This window comes from Chinchilla lanigera, unplaced genomic scaffold, assembly GCF_000276665.1.
Source record: "Chinchilla lanigera isolate Chin_1 unplaced genomic scaffold, ChiLan1.0 scaffold00044, whole genome shotgun sequence".
NCBI classification, from domain to species: domain Eukaryota; kingdom Metazoa; phylum Chordata; class Mammalia; order Rodentia; family Chinchillidae; genus Chinchilla; species Chinchilla lanigera.
Window position 1 is genome coordinate 17752233 of NW_004955445.1, and position 16076 is coordinate 17768308.

A 16076-nucleotide genomic window follows, 5' to 3' on the forward strand; every position below is an offset into this window, starting at 1 on the left:
GCCTCAGGAAGTAGAGCCCGCAAGTGGGAATGGAGCCCAGGGGATATGCTACACTGGGATTCATGCTGGCCCCACATAAGCAGGAAAGGAGACGGCCTGTCTGAACAAGTTCAGTACCACCCAAGAGTGCAACAGCTCCATGATTCATCCTGGGTGTCAGCATGGCAGCTTTGCTAGAGGAAGCAGTGACTGTGAGGACCCCAGGACCACAACGCCTGCCCAGACCAGGTGCCAAACAAACTCTAGCCAAAATGGCCAGCTGTCTGTCAAACAAGTTAACTGGCTAGGTCCAGTTGCAATGACTCAAAAAAAGATTCAACTTACCATAATCCGGAGTTCCATCTTGTTCCAATACAAGTTAGAAGGCTGAGGACAGCCAGGTGAGTCATTAGCAAATTTTAAAATACCAGACCTAATTCTGAGGTGAAGAAAAACTATGGAGATTCAGACCAGCTAGCCTGAATCCTTCCAGTGAGATGTAAAGGCAGGCAGTCTCCCCATTGCCCCACAAGCTCAGTGGATATTCAGTTGCTTGACATTCAGATTTATGTAATACTTGGTGTTGATCATGCCAGCAGGCCCACATCCACCCAGCTCACAATTTAGCAGTTCCTAAGCTCAGGAATTTCATTAACCAGGGTTTGTTTTCATTTTGAATTCGTTTTCTTAATTGGGCGGCTGAAGTACCATTATGGGTATTAAAAAAAATAAAAACCATTGTGCTATTTCCAGTCTGCTGGTCTACCTTTCCTCCTTCCTTCATTCTTTCCCTCTATCCCTCCTCCCTCTCCTTACCTCTCACTTCACTTCTTCCTCCCTTCCCTCCCTCCCTAGAGATCAATCCAGGGCCTCATGCATGATAGACATGCACTTTACCAGAGTACTCCTGGTCCTTTTTTGAGACATTATCTTACTAAATTGGCCTCCAACTCATGATTCTCTTTCCTCAGCCTCCTGAGGTAGCTGGGGTTATATGCATGCACGACCATGCCCAGCTATGTCTCCAGGTTTTATAGATGGGCATCTCTACTCCCATTCTGCACCATCCACAGCCCAAGGGCTCAACCAACATCTCCTGACTAGACAAGAGTGGCCCACAGGTGCAGACCCGAAGCAGGGCTCCTTGTGACATCAATGTCCAATACACAGGGAATCCATATGTGGAAAAACCAGTAGGGCCTGTGCAGGCCACACCCCAGAAATATATAAAGGCAGACCCTGGCCACGGTCTCAGGACTTTTCTGCTGTGGGTCTCTGCCAATGAGGATTCATCTCCACCCACACAGCGCTGTGATGAACAAAGCAGACATACTGCTCAGGATCAGGCCCTCAAAGACAAAGGCAGCAAGTAAAGGTGTGCTTCTGTCCGCCCCCTTCAGATCACCTGGCCTCCTGTTTTGGATTTTTGGTCTCAAACTGGAGGGTATGGGTCCTATAACTTTCCTCTCTCCCATTACAATGTCACCTTCAAAAATGACATGTTTCTGAGTCCTTTAAAGAATGATCCAAAAGTGAAAGTGGCAAAAATTAGCACCTCTTTTGGTTTTCCTTTACAAAGTGTGCCATGCTGTGCATTAGTAAGGTCTTGAGGGTATCCGCACACACACTTGTGCTTCTGAGCTTCTTGTGACCATGTGACGCTGAGAGCTGCTATATACAACTTCAAGTTTCCTGGCTAATGTCAGGTCTTCATTTGCAACAAATGTTAATTTTAACAATTCAAATACAGACAAAGAGATCCATGGATGGGAGGGAATACATTTATCTTAGGTATAAAGGTTTACCATTATTAACAAGTTATCACTGCTATTTACATGTCTATAAAATGGAAATAAAAATGACATACAGGTTTGGTGCCAAAAGCGGCACATCCAAACTAAAACCAGTACAAAAATAAATTTTCAAGCTACATGTATTTAAAATAAATTATCACTGAAAGAGTGAGGGGGAGAACCCGCCTGGTCACGTGCTGAAACGCAATCACGGTAGCCAAGCGGCCCTGGGGCAAATCAGTGCCTGCTGGAAGGGTTGCCCCATGGGTTCTTGTGAGAACATAGGCCAACAAACAAGACAAACACTGTATACCAGTTATGTTCCTGAGCTATGGAAGTTTAGAGCATCTAAACTGGAGTGAATTCCTGCTAAGGAGCAGCCCCTGTGGGTTCGGAGCTGAGGAGCTTTCACCAGTGCTCAGCTAGTGGCAGCAGAACACTGCATCGTACGTGGAGAGAACACTAAGTCCACTTGGGAAGGAAGATCCTTGGCTAACCAAGATGTGTGTGTGGCTTCCCGTGGGCCACCAGTCCCTCGCAGGCCTCTTGGCTGCAGGTAAGTAGGGACAGGGACAGAGGACACAGAAGCTGCTTGGTTTGAGAACACTTGTGCCCAACAGACATTATCCTTCACGACTGGTGGAAATCTCCAGCCTTTCCAAGGTCTGCCTTCGGAGCTACACGCTGCGCACACCTGGCAGCAGACAGCACAGCTGTGGCCACAGCCGGGAAAGCAAAGCCAGCCCAGCACACCCTGTGTCTACCCTGCATTGTGCAGCACTCACGCAAGTCAGCTTTCAGAGGCTAACTTTCCTCCTCCTTCCTGTGCTGGGCAGGCCCGTGCGCCTGTTGAGGTGGCATGCTGGGTTAGTGAGCGTGCTGAGTGAGCCAAGAGCACGGCCCAGCCCACTCCCACTCTGCCTGGGTGCAGTGCAGCAGGACGCCTGTCCACGCAGGCTCCTCTGCAATCCCAGCAAGGACTGCAAATGCTGAGGAGAGTGGGGAGAAAGGGGTTAGCGAGTGGGCTGCACCCACTCCAGGGCTTCTGCTGGTTCCACATGAGCTGTGCCAGCTCAGCCAGGGCTGCATGGAGCAGAGGACACCAAACAGTCCCAGCAGCCACAGCTGCACTCACTCACTGGTCCTGCACCTTGGCCCTCTTGGCTTTCAGAGATAGGTGCTGGAAAAGAACAGAAAACACCACAGTTAGACGGACAAAGAAACCAAACTCCAGCATAATTCCCACAGCAGTGACCAAATTAAGTCACTCATTCAATCTGTGCCGTCTCTAGAAATGCTACGCCCTCAGAAAACACTCTGAGGGGGAAAGCCCATGTGAACAATATAGAACACAGGTCTTAGGGAGGTGTCAGCAGCCCCAGGCCAACCCACAACACTGAACCCGGCTACACAGGGCCCTGTGGCAGCTGCCAATGAAAGATTTGCCTTCGAGACAGCTCCCCGCGACCCCAGCCCACAGCAGCACTGCTGCTGAACCCTTACACTCAAGGGACTGAGCTTGGGCAAGGATGACCTCAACATTCCAAGAAGTTCCTGAAAATAGTCAAAGAAAAGCACCCTCTCCTTAGGAACTAGAAAATCAGATGGTTTACCAAGTGTCTCAACACAGTAGGTGCCTATACTCAAGGATGATGCTAAAGCCACATCCCTGTCTGCTAAAGGGACACACCAGCCAGGAAGGCAGATAGGAAAAGGGTGCTTCCTAGTGACCGTGTTCCCAGAAATGTCACAATCAGTAGATATATGAGGTTTACTAAGATTATCATCACAGTTATCAGACAAGGCTAAGGGATGAAAATGTTCTACATTTTAAGGTAAAACCAAAATGCTAGAAATTTTAAAACATACATTTAAAGTGGGGTATGTGAACAGAAGCTTCTAACAGAGGACTTCCACTCACCAAGTGAGGGATATCTGATACCCCACTAATAATCTTCCCACCTGCAACTGCTAAGTCCTAAACCCCATTTCCCAGCACACCCACATGGCCACCCAACAGCAAGCCCTGGCACCGTCACACAGAGAACTACAGACCCTGAAAGAACACACAGCACACAGCCACTGCAACCTGAGAGGCGCCCCAGCAACAGGACCCTCCTCTGAGAGAGCAGCCAGAAGTCAGACTTTCTCTCCATCACACCTGAGGAAAGGCCAGTGCAGGTTCTGGTCAAGGCCAGGCTGGAATGGTTTGCCCTAGATAACAATGGTATCTTTGAGAATCAGGAAAAATATTTTAAGAACTGGCAGTCATATCTCTCAACAGGAATCCCTGCTCCACCTCTGTCCAGATATGGGTCTTGCTGAATTTCTGTGAGTTCTCTCTTCTCAGTCCTTCACCTGATAGGACCCTACAACTAATATTAGATAGCCATGGCCTTAGCTTGGGAACGGGCGATGACACCATCCTGCCTGTGGGGCCATTTTTGGTGCTCAGTTTCTGGAAGGAATGCTGGTTATAAACAAAACAGATTCTGAACCATTTTGGGTCTCTTTACAGAGTGAATGCAACACTGAAAGACAGGAGATGGAAAGTGACCACTGGTGCCAGGAACAGAGCACAGACGATCTGTGGGTGGTGCACAGCTGTGAGGCACTGAACTGTGTTTAACGAAGAATATCTCCCATACATGGGCAGCCCCCGAAGACCCGACAGGGCCTAGGAAAATCAATCTTCTTTGGAAAGTTAACAGTAGAAGTGTCTTTGGACTATTTAGTTAAGAAAGGGCAAAGTTTCCAAGAAGTGGGGGCTGGGAACCCTCGCTGTACAATGAGGTAGTTGGTTTCTAAAGTTTCCAGCCTCTCTAAAAATACTCAGATCACAGTGGAGGTGATGAGGTGAAAGGCATTTGGAGAGAAGAGACAAGTCCAAAACTTTGAGCTTGTCATTTCCTTCAAACTTCTGAAGCTATCTGCTCTTTAACTTTGTGAGTTTAACCTAAAGAAACTGTAATTTTGGGCTGAGAAGGGAAAATGACTCAGATTCTAGGCTAATTCTGTTCTCCCAGAGCCTAAATGAATCCAAGACACTTCCAGGATTATCTCTCACTCACTGCTAGCATCCTATTACCTAACAGGCACGTTTACAAGGACAGCCTTCCCTCTGCCTCTGATCTGCACTTCTAACCACTTCTCCTGCACTCAAGTCTGCTTTCTCCTTGAGAGGCTCTGAAGGAAAATACTTTCTTCCACCGTAGATTTACTCTTTTCAACCCAATAGAGTAGAAACAGCATACCCTGCATTTTCATCAGTTTCTGCAGATCTGATCTCAAGCAGGAATATATATACTAGGATGTATGGAGAACTGTAAAGGCCTAGGCTCAGTGTCACATGCCTGTAATTCCAGCTACTTGGGAGGCTGAAGCAGGGGGATCAAGAGTTCAAGCCCGGGCATTTTAGCAAGAGTCTATGTCAAAACTTTAAATTAAAAAAAAAGGTGAGAGAAATTGCTTAATCAGTGGAAGAGCATTTTCTAGTTGGCATCAGGCTCTGGATTCAATCCTCCATACCATAAAGAAAAAAAAAAGGAAGAACTGTAAGCATTTGAATTATCTTTTGTTTGGTTGGATAAGGATTCAGTATTATAAAAAGATTTAAGAAGAGCAATTCCCTTGGACATTACAGAGGAAGAGGAATGAGAAGACCCTTCTACTTACACAGTCACAAACTCAAAGGTCTGCACGAGCTGAGGAAGTAAATAAAGAAGTGACATAGTCTGTGGCACATGGAACGCAGCAGTCACTCCCTGGTTCCTGCTGACTGCCACCACGCAGCAACTTGATCACTGTGCCACCAGAGTTCACATTTATTTCAAGAAAAGCCAGACATTTGTATTTAACTGAAAAAAAAAATTAAAACTCCTTCCTACACTGCCTAGGCTGGTATCCAACACCTGGGCTCAAGTGAGCTCCTTACCTCAGCCACCCAATGAGTTGGGACTATAGGCACATGCTACCAAGACCAGCTTAAATCCCCACATTTTTAAATGCAGCGAACAATTCAGGTTTTGGTTTGAAACACTGTGCCGTCTAGTTCTAATCCTGACAGAGTAACAGGTCTCAGACTTTCTCTCATGCTATAAATAACAGTAAACCTGGACAAAATGTCTGACATAACTTTTTTCAGGCACTGGAACAGCACAGGGCCCTCATGTCTAATTGTGTGTGTGTGCATCTGTTTGTCTGTCTGTGCACACACATGTTCATACTAAGGATTGAACCCAGGGCTTCACATATGCTAAAAAGCACATGCTCTACCACTGGGCAATACCCTCAGCAGGGGCTATAATCCTCGAAAAAGGTGAGCTTCACATTCATTCTAATAGGTCTCCAACGCCTGGGACAGGGAAGTAAATTCTAAACAGAGAAGACTGGAGGAAACAGATGAGAAGTCAGGGCTGCTGTGACAGCTGGAGTTTGCAGAACAAAGCATCGAAAAGAAGGAGCTCCTGAAGTCTACACAGGGGTATACTGAAGCTTTTGGCTGAATGCTAAGCTGCACATGTTCAGGCCAAGAATTTAATGAGAATGGCAGAGAACAGTACCAAAAAGCTATAAGCCAAAATGGAGACTCTGGAGGTTTGTGCAGTGCTGCAGAACATGAAACTTTGACCCATTTGATTACTAAGACCTACTCAGTATCCCATGCATTCGACTGATATCAAAAGAGCTGCATCTTAGACATATAGCTAAGACTTTCCCTATTAATGACTAAGATCATGTCTCAGCAGAATCAAACTGAGGTGCCAGTAAATGAACTGATGTCCAGAAAAACCTATACAAAATTCTATACAAAGAAAACTAATCCATGGGGCTGAGGATTTAGCTCAGCAGCACAGCGCCAGCCTGGCAAGCGCAAGGTCGTGAGTTCGATTCCCAGTACCAGAAAAAAAAGAAAACTAATCCAGACTCCCTAACATACAGCATCTACAATATTCAGCACACAACAAAACATTACTACAGAAGAGAAGCAGCAAACTGACATGTTATGAAGAAAAAAATAATCAAAAGACAAAATAGTGTGTATCAGAAATGACAACAGACGAATTAGTAGACAAGCCTTTTAGGACAATTATTATAAATGTGTTCTAAGACTTAAAGAAAAGATGGATGCAATGAGTGAGAACACATGATGGATTTAAACAGAAATTTAAAGAGTAAAAAACAAAATGAAAGGGAGAGGTAAACCTGAAAACAGGGCAAAAAAACTATCCCAAATGAAGCGTAGGAAAAAGAAAGATCAGAGCCTCTGTGACATGTGAGACAGTATCAAGAGCTCGAATTCATATACAAATGGAGTTCCAGGGGAGCTAGTAAAAAGACAATGGAGCATAAAAAATATCTTAAGGAGTAACTGTCCCAAATATGATTTTAAACATCAGCCCAAATATCCAATAAACTCAGTGAACTCCAAGCTGGATAAACACAAAGATAAGCACCTCATATATCGTAGTGCTGAAAATCAAATATAAAGGGAAAAAACTTTAAAAGTAGCCATAGCAGCAGGGGAAACACATTACATATAAAGGAACAATCACAGAAATGACTGCTGGCTTCTTGCAAATACTTCAAACCAGATGCCAATATAATAAACTCTTTAAAATGCTAAAATGAGAAAAGGAATGGGGCATGGTGGTTGGTGCATGCCTATAATCCCAGCACTTGGGAGGCTGAGGTAGGAGGATGGCCATGAGTTCCTGACCAGAATGAACTTCATAGCAAGACACTGCCTCAAAAAAGAAAAAAAGAAAGGAAAAGAAAAGAAAAAAAAAAGAAAACTCTTTCAAGCTGGAACTCTACAAAACGAAAATATCTTTCAAAAATGTAAATGAAGTAAAGACATTTTCAAAGAAATGAATACTGAGAGAATATTTCAACAGCAGGTGTGTCCTAGCAGATACACTGAAGGAAGTTCTTCAGGCTACAGGAAAAAGACACAGATAGAGAAGCCTGAAAAAAGTTATAAACAGAAGCCTAGATCTCCACAAAGGATGAACAACAACAGAAATGACAGACATGTATATAGGCAATATGAAACACCGTTTTTTCTTGCTTCTTAACCTCTTTAAAAGATAACTAATTATTTAAAACAAAGATAATAACAAAGTATTATGAGGTTTAAATATATACACAGAAATATAAGACAAACAGAGCCAAACACAAAAATTACATGATCATCTCAATAGATGCAGAAAAAGCTTTTGATAAAGTCCAACATTCATTCATGATAAAAACCCTACGGAAAATAGGAATACATGGTCTTTACCTCAATCTGATAAAAGTCATCCTGGACAAACCAACAGCCAACATCATACTAAATGGACAAAAACTGAAAGTTTTCACTTTAAAATCAGGAACAAGACAAGGATGTCCACTGCCGCCACTCCTATTCAATATAGTTCTAGAAATATTAGCCAGAGAAATTAGACGAGAGAGAAATAAAAGGAGTAAGCATAGGAAAGGAAGAAGTAAAATTATCATTATTTGCAGATGACATGATACTCTACATAGAAGATCCCAAAAACTCCACCAAAACACTTCTAGATTTAATAACCAAATTGAATAGCATAGCTGGATGCAAAGTCAACACTCAAAAATCAATAGCATTCCTGTATACGAACAACAAACTCACTGAGAGAGAAACTAGGGAAACCACGCCCTTCACAATACCATCCAAAAAAGTGAAATACTTAGAAATCAATCTAACAAAGGAACTAAAAGATCTATATAGTGAAAATACAGTACTCTGAAAAAAGAGATCAAAAAGAATTTCAGAAAATGCGAAGATATTCCTTGCTCATGGACAGTAAGAACCAACATTATGAAAATGGCCATACTCCCAAAACTGTTCCACAGATTTAATGCAATCCTGATCAAAATACCATTAGTATACCTCACAGATCTACAGAAAACATTCCTAAAATTCATCTGGAACCAGAAGAGGACTAGAATGGCAAAAGCAATCCTGGGCAACAAAGGGTTTGTCTAATCTCACATGCCTGCGTCCAGGCTCTGCGAGGTGGTCCTTATTACACAATACCTGTGCCACTCCAAATGCCAGTCCCAAGGGTGAAGCAATTTCTTTAGGAATGGCTTAAAAGGACCCAAAAAAGCAAAGAATTGGAGATGCTGTTATTGTTTTTTTCTTTTCTTTTCTTTATGGAGTTAGAGGGACTTATTTTTAATTGTACTTTCCTATGCAGCAAATGATCAAGTACTTTCATCCAGAATCTGTGGGATATGCTAAGGAGGGAGGAGAGGACAAATTTCAGGCATTAAATTGGAGAAATGTATATTTAACAATAAGAAGCAACTATGAGCTGCCAGTTTGGGGAACAGTCTCCATTCATTCCTACCGTTCCTTGCTGATAAAAGTGTGGAGCCAGCTCCAACAGCCAAGCAGATTCAATGGCAGTCACGTCTCTCATGTAATACTTAGAGGTCTGTATAACTTCATTGTAGATGACCCTATAACAAGAAAAACGCATGTCTTAGGATGGTCAGGAATACAGTTAGAGATGATGAGTCTCTTCCCCTCACCTATAGTGCACACACAGACACATGGCAGGCCCTGCACTGAGCACATGTACCTATGCTGCTCACTAAGCATCATGGCCTGAGTGTGGGTCAGAGTGTCCATTCTACAGATGAGATGCCAAAGTCCCACATGATTTCCTCCTAGGGCACTCCAGTTAACTGTGAAGAGCCTTTCTAGATTCTTGGCCTGCATTTAGAGCTCTGAACTGAACTTAAGATTTAACTGGAAAACACTGAAATGAATTTAACTGGAAAATGCTGAAAAGGCTTAGCTGATTCTGAAAAGGGCTGGGAAATATCTGTACAACACAAAGGAACTTCTCAGAGTGCTGAAGATTTTTTTTAACTTATTTGCAATACAAATTACACAGGTGTATGCACTTGTCAAAGCTGATCTTGGACTGTATATAAATTATAACTTTATTTAAGGGGAGGGAAAAAGAGGCTGAGGTAATACACAACCCAAAAGCCGAGCACATAATTTCAAGTCCCCAGACTTCAGGAGCGCATCTTAATAGATACTAGTTTCTAAGCCATCTAAAGTACTGATTCAGGATGCTCCTCAGAACCATGAAAACCCCAGAGCCACACTGGGGTTACCCCCCACCCCAAACACCAGTGGATGAATCTCAGCTGACAAAAAGGAGGAGGCGCAGCCCTCTGCAGACAGGAGGGGAAGGTCAACTTCTCAGCCACATAAGCAGCCTGGGTCTGTCCCAGGCTGGCTGTACTTCCACCCTACCCTGTTTGCCCTTCAGAGTTCCTTGCGAATACAGCAGGAAAATGAAAAGCCTTTTCAAATTTAATCACCCCAAAGCAGCCAACCCTTAGAAAGGGATCCAGAACTTACATTTCACCCCCCTCTTCAACTTACCCCACATACTAATGGCCACAGGGTAACACTTCTAAATCCAGAACTGACTGAGTTTGCATTTCCCGCAAGTTTTCAGGTGACGCTGATGCTGGTCTGGAGACCACACTTGGAAAACCACTGGTCTAGGCTACAAATTACCTGACAGCAGATCTCTCTGCCCTCTAATTTCATCTTCCACACCCTCCCTGTCTGTAGCTACGCCCCTCCTTCTTCCCCCAGACTCTCCCTTCGTCTTCCAACTGGTAAAGGGTCAGTTGTTGTTGTTGTCATCTTTAACATTTCTAATCTACTGTCAATCAACACTTTTTTAAAAGACACAAAATAAAATTCCTGTAGTAGTGTTAAACTGAGCAGACATAAACTCGGACCACCCCTTGGGTAGCCTTCGACAGCCATACCATGATTTCCCAGGTCCCAAAGACATGAGGTTCCTTCATGTTGCCACAGCTCTGCCCATCCTACTTCCTCAGTTCAAATGCCTGAAAACCTGCTGTGTAGGTCCAGGGAAAATGCTATCTGCTCCATGAAGCCAGTCCTGATTCTGCGGCACTTGAGTGCCAACCTCGGCAAACCCCCTCTGCAGTACAGGTATCTGCCTAGATCTATGTCAAGACTGTGGGCTGGACCCAAAGCCATCTCAGCATAGCTGTGTTATGCAGGGATCAGCATCCAGTCAGTGGGTAAAAGCGAACATTTGTTCAAACGATGAGTGAGGAGATACAGATAAATATTTCCTTAAGGGGATCTTTGATGAAGAAGACTTCGCATAATAACAAAGCCAACAAACATGTACAGAGTGCTGGTATTCCAGGGCCTGTGCCAGACCCTGAAGACTGAGAGATGAAAAACAACTAGGCCTTGCTCCCAAGGCAGGCCTCAGGTCCAGCAGCAGAGGGGGCTTACCAGCGAGGTGGCTTCTCGGTGTAGAGGACTGATGCCGGGTGGATATGCAGCTCATGATCATCACGGATGGTCCTTAGGAGACAGAAGTTTGTCTGAAGCACATTTTAAGTACCTATAGCAAAACTTCACCACAGGGTTTTAAAGAATATTATCCTAAAACGCAAGCAGACTGAATTTTACCTGAACGAAACAATTCTCTCCATCTTCCCTGTACGCTACTTGACTCTCCCTGACCACCACCACAGGTATAATAACAAATCATGAGAAAGGAAGAGAAGAAAAGCAACATGTGGACACTCAGAAAAAATATTTTGCGATATAATGCTCTACCCTTATGTTTATCTTTTGCAGGTTTCCTTCCAAAACAATTTCCTTTGGGACAGAAGTAACATATGTGATTTCTTCTACCAGCTTTCTAATTACACAAAGTTAAATACTAAGGTTAAAGACTACAAAAGAAGGTAAGAATAGTTCCATAAGCGAGCTTAGTATTGGCCTGTGAGTGTCTCTGAAACAGTTACTTTTCAATTCCAACTAAGACTTGTTTCAACGTAATTCAAAAACTGTTTACTGAGCATGTAATTACCAGTAAGACCAGATCACAAGAGAACACTAACAGACGAGGATGCTGCTGCCCAGAACAGTTACGGAGTTATGTCTGCAGGCACCAGGGATCTGCTCCTCAGAAGAAATGCTTCAAGCCCCTGGCCAGAGATTGTCACCAACACCATAAAAAAGCCAGCATCCAAGGCCCCTGGTTGTGCCACTTGATGGTGGTTAGGCAACAGTGAACACTGTCTCAAAGGAATGACTGACCTGGAGTCTCTTGTGTAGCTCTATTTTTGTTGAGGACATTGGTGAAATGATTGTTAGGAGGCCCATTAAAATGGGAAAGAAGGAAAGAGAGAGAGAAAGAAGAAGGAAGGAAGGAAGGGGAAAGAGAGAGAGGGAGGGAAAGGAAGGAAAGAGAGAAGGAAGGAAGGTGGAGGGAGGGAAGAAGAGAAGAAGAGAGGAGTAAGGAGAAAGAGGGAGGGAGGGAGGAAGGGAGGGAAGGAGGGAGAAAGACAGAGCGGGCAGGTGGGCTAATCAGCACCATTCAGGGGAAGAGAGCAATCCACAGGACAGATGGGGGGCATGCATCAGGGAGGAGCTCACCTCCCACCTCCCAGCTGGCAGGATGCCTGAAACACACACAGTACAGTGTAGGTGGGGGTCCAGGTGACAGGCAGCAGAATCATGACAGTGATACACTAGACCACTTGGCTAGAGTGACAAATAGACCAGCTAGACAGAAATGTACAGAGTTATAAAGTGCAAACTGTCGGCTACCAGGATACTGGATGAAGCAGATCTGGCTGCCAAATCTGAAAAATCCTCATTGAACTCTGGACCCTTTAACAGAAGCCCAGTATCTAGCGAAACGAATCTCTTGGTTGTCTCCGATGACAGGTCCCCAATACTTTCTGAGAGGGGTAAAAAAAACTAATGGCAAAACAATATATTGAGGCTATCTAAAAAAGAGCTGAGGAGAAGCTTCTTGATTGGTCCCTTATTAAAATGAGAAAATGATGAGCACCACGTACTTTTTTTTTTGGTACCCAAAATTGAACTCAGGACATCATGCTTGCCAGGCAGGTGCTGTGCCACTGAGCTAACTCCTTGGCCCAAGCACCATACTGTAAACAGGCTACAGTGAAGCGATGAGAATCCAATGGGCTACACAACAGAAGAGGCAAATGAAAAGTAACAATTCAAGGAATGAGAATGGCACAGCTCTGGAGAAAAGGGTTTTCACTGTATTTGAATACAGTAAAGGTATCACAGATATCAATGATCAGTGAGTTTCTGCATCTAAAACCTGGAGCTAGAAGAAATAGGCTGTAGCCTGCAACAGGAGGCACACTCACATGAAGGAACCACCGTGGCCACACCGTATAAGTGACCTCAGTCCTGCAGAGCTCCAAGACGTAACAAACCACTCAACAGCAAAAGTAAATTCTCTGGGAAACATCATCATTAATGGTTCCCTCTGGTGAAATTATCCCATTATTAGAAATGAGGTATTACCAGCCTCCAGACACACAACTTTCATCCTTCTAAAACAACCATTACAACGTGCAGATGGGCTGAATATTTAAGAACTACTTCCACAGAGTAGATTAATTTGCTTAAAGCTATATAGCCAATGTCAACTGAATTAAGAATAATTAATTTCTCTACTCTCTCTGCACATCAGCTTTCTGTGGGGTTTGGGTCATTTCAAAGATCCCTCCTTTAACAAGTAACTTCATAAAGTACCGTGTTACCTATAAGCTCCAGTAGAATGAAACCTCGCTGCATTTGCGAAGAATCCAGAAACAATGCACCTCAGGACTGGATCTGGATCACCTGCACAAGGAAGAAAACAGTGATGGATGAAACCCGGGTGTGCCCCATGCTCCACGAACTACGGTCTGTACTGTGACCGACAGGACCTAGGCCTAGTGCCACTCCTGGCTGTCTCAAGTCACCTTAAAACCATCTGCTCAGCCAGCCCACTGCTGCACTGCCCCATGCTGGACGCCTGCCCAGGCCATCTGGGGAAGTCCCCACTTCCATAATGGCTGCTGAGGACAGCAGTGTTGGGGTCTTTGCTGCCTTAACTTGGGGATCCTCCAAACCTCTGACTGTTTCAGTCAGCCACAGATGACTGAAGCAAGGCTGGCCACCAGAGCCTAAGGCAGCTACTCCACAGGCTAGAGGAGACCTCAGAACTCCTTAAGAGAGCACTTTGTGGGAATGATGTTCTTCGCACAAGACGCGAATTGGAGTACTATATTTCATTATTTCTGTGGTTATAAGATACGGTGTGTGAATCTTCAATATTTGTAAACCTTGCATTTCAATTGGTGTTTCTATTGCTACGGTAAACACCTTTTGTGGATAAAAGTATCTCCATTTATCATGATGTCCAGAAGATAAATTCTAAATTATTGTACCAAGGATAGTATCAGTTGTATGGCTTATATCATTTAATTTTAAGACTTTTATTTTCCTATACTTTAATTCACTGAAATCAGGATAGCATTTTATAATTACAGTGGCATTTTCCTCTTCCTGTTACATAAAATAACAACAGTCTTAGAGTCAATGAAATATAGTATGCCGGCAAACAAATTCCCTAAAGGTGTTACTATTTAACAGCCATCAATACACTAAAGTGTCAGTTTCATTGTGTTTTTTGGCAAAGACTGCTTCTTTTATCTCATATTTATTTGATTACAATTAGTACGCATGTATATCTTCTTTCGTGAATTTTATATTCTAATCCTTTGCTCATTTATCAAGGATTTGAATATTAGTTTTTTTTCTAAATAGGTTAATTAAATAAAACCATTTTATAATAAAGTAGTGAATCTTTTACCTCATGACTGCTAAAAGTATCTTTCACTATTCACCTTCTAGATCCTTTTACTCTCCATATAATTTTAGTCTCTATGATTTTATTACTTCCAAGCAGACAAGTGACATATCTCTAAAAATCATTTGATCTAAGATTCAGTCCCTTTTATTTATTATTTTTTGCCCGTAAGAAACTTTCATATAAAACATGCATTCTTCTCAGTGGCAAGAGGGAGCACCAAGATGGCGGAGTAGAAAGCACCAGAGAAAGAGCCTGAGAGTCGCAGTCCAGATGCTAGAATACCACAACATGAGGAAGACAAGAAGGAGGGAAGTGGATCCAGGAAGGATCTGAAGTATGAACTGAGGACCATGGAGAGAGTGAAGAGAAAAACTTCAGCAAACAGGAAGAAGGTAGCCAGTGGTGTCTTCTCCGAGATGGGACTCACTGCACTAGAGGAGCGATTCAAGCCTGCAGGCACACAGTGACTGCTGGCAACCCCAGAGGCCTCCACAGAGACATGGCAGTGAAGGGGAGCAGTGGACATGAAGAACTACACTAGCTGGTGTTGAGTGCTTAAGGCTCAATCATCCCGAGAGAGCACCTGGCAAGGAGCCATCCTGGAGAGCGGCTGACTGAGCTCAGAACTCAGAACGGCTCCCAGCTGGGCTCAGGCCTGCGGAAGCTGTGCTGACAGCTGCAGGCTGAATGAGTCTGGTCTTGGCCAGAAGGTGCAGGCTGGCTGAGATTATCCACCACCTTGCCAAAAACCTACTGCTGACTTACTGGGTTATATAAACACAGATTGGGACTCTGTCTCCACACGCTGCCTACCAGCAACAGCAGAGACGTACCTAGAAGTGCGCTTTTTCCTTTTTTTTCCTCTCTCTTTTGTTTATCTTTTGTTGTGGTGGTGGTGGACTTTTTTTTCTCCTTCACTGTTTGATCTTGTTTTTATGAGTGTGAACATGGTTTCCAGCCTCTTTGTGGTTGTGACTCTCTTCCGTTCTTCTTTTTATCTCTTCCTTCTCTCTTTCTCTCTAGCCTTCTACACCAGTTTCCCAAGGTTAGCATGATCCCCCTCTGTCCTCCAGCCTTACTTCTAATCTCTTCCTCTTGTTCCACTTCTCTATTTTCTCCCTAACCCATTTTAAATTTTAACCCCTGAGGGCAAAATTGACATATGAAGGACTTGTATACTGCAGTAATTTTCTGGTTTGTTTTAGATTTTGTTATATAACCACAAATCTAGTTCACATGGTTAAAGGTGGCAAATTAATGGTTAGCTCAGTTTGTCATTTTCTCAAGGTTACTTGATGGAGAATTAAAATGTTTTCTTAACTGATACATTGCTTTCTAATAAATGAAAAAATACAAGCCAAGATTTCCAGTGTCTAGTCCAGTAGGTCCAACCTTCCAAGGAAGTTGGCAGTTGTCACGCCACCATAACAATTAAAAAGCTGAACACAGTGAAAATGAACAGTCAAGATCAGGAATTAAATATAGCATAAATTATGGTCTCAACAGCAGGCACCAGATACTTGATGAAATAACATTCTGAAGGTTAAAGCAGTTAAAATAACAGAAGAAA

The 16076-nt window shown here is 43.5% G+C and overlaps 1 protein-coding gene across 1 annotated transcript in view; it reads right to left on the bottom strand.

Annotated features, from left to right (window-relative positions):
- Positions 1-1742: 1742 nt before the first annotated feature.
- The window catches only part of Dhx35 (DEAH (Asp-Glu-Ala-His) box polypeptide 35), a 73774-nt gene continuing 59440 nt past the window's right edge, over positions 1743-16076 (bottom strand). Inside the window, exons 19-22 of the mRNA XM_005392524.1 lie at positions 13410-13491; positions 11104-11175; positions 9146-9257; positions 1743-2952 (exon numbers count right to left, since the gene is read on the bottom strand). Of these exons, the coding sequence (XP_005392581.1) occupies positions 2908-2952; positions 9146-9257; positions 11104-11175; positions 13410-13491 (311 nt within the window). The 3' untranslated portion in view covers positions 1743-2907. The remainder of the gene's footprint in view (positions 2953-9145; positions 9258-11103; positions 11176-13409; positions 13492-16076) is intronic.